Source organism: Anastrepha obliqua, chromosome 5 (genome assembly GCF_027943255.1).
Source record: "Anastrepha obliqua isolate idAnaObli1 chromosome 5, idAnaObli1_1.0, whole genome shotgun sequence".
Lineage (NCBI taxonomy): Eukaryota > Metazoa > Arthropoda > Insecta > Diptera > Tephritidae > Anastrepha > Anastrepha obliqua.
In genome coordinates, this window is record NC_072896.1 from 10,800,787 (window position 1) to 10,801,996 (window position 1,210).

Below are 1,210 nucleotides of genomic sequence, written 5' to 3' on the forward strand. Positions count from 1 at the left end.
AAATAAATAAATAAATAAATAAAATAAGCTCTCACTGTACTCAGCTATCTTAAAACTAGTATCGACATATGGCATACAACTCTGGGGCACCGCAGCGAACTCACACATCGAAATACTCTAAAAACTCCAACCCAAAAAGCATGCCTCATCACACAATATAGGACTTCAATCGCACTCAAACCCATTAATTAAAAAAATTACCACCAATCCCATTTGCTTTAACAGATTGAAGAGGAAATCAACAAAAGATCTGATGTGCTAAAAAGCAAAAAATATAAAATATTTCAAAGATGATCCAGATTTTAATTAATGACAACAGATTTTAAATAGTTTTCGTATAAGATTTATTAATAATCATTGTGATTATAACAAATATCCCAAGAGATAATTCCTCAGATTATCGCCAAGCCTCGAATTCAATATACACAAGTATCCGGGACGTATATGTACCTCTTTCTCCTCGGGTTTATGAATACAATTCTTAATTATATCCATATCTTCAGCATTATTTGGGTCCACGGAGAAAAATGCGGCTACTAGATCCATATTAGTTTGTCCAGTTTTGAAGTCCACTAAACCCAGATTCTCTGCCACACAATCCATATATGAGATTACCTCTGGTACATCGGGATACTGAAAACTTAATATTTTTACAAAGTATTTTCTAGCCGGGAGGTTTGGAATCAAGCATTGCACCAAGCTTAATACGATTTCTTCACGAGGTATTGATTTGACTTGCTCTTCGGCAAACACCTAGAAAGGAGTAAGCCTATAAATGTTTTATTTTTCAAAAAAAACCAAGTATTCTTTGACGAATGTGTTTTTTTTTGTTTTGTTTTTGGGTACATACCAAGCCAAATAGGGCAATTAGAAAAACGTAGAATTTCATTTTTTATTTGACGACTTTTACGACTGATATCTTCTAAGTGAAATGCCTCGTATTTATACTCACTGAAGTCTGTTCATCCAACTTATAAAATAGAAGAACCAATAAAGTTACACAGTGGAATAAAATGAAATAGTAACTTCTTTGCATTGGTTCGCTTCATTTGGTTATAGTGTAGAATAATAATTTATAGAATATGATTTTTTTAAGGCGCAGGCTGAGTAAACAAAGGGCATCACAGTGCTAAGTTCCATTTATTCCATTCAAGGTTATCTATGTCATCAGCCATTTTGGTGATGGCTACCAGGGATTTATGGCTTATGT

At 33.5% G+C, this 1,210-nt stretch overlaps 1 protein-coding gene across 1 annotated transcript; it reads right to left on the reverse strand.

The window, feature by feature from the left end:
• Positions 1-363: 363 nt before the first annotated feature.
• Positions 364-889, reverse strand: LOC129247393 (uncharacterized). Its single transcript, XM_054886512.1, has 2 exons — positions 851-889; positions 364-753 (listed from the first exon to the last, which is right to left on the reverse strand). The coding sequence occupies exons 1-2, from the start codon at positions 887-889 to the stop codon at positions 364-366; spliced, it is 429 nt and encodes a 142-aa protein (XP_054742487.1).
• Positions 890-1,210: the final 321 nt, after the last annotated feature.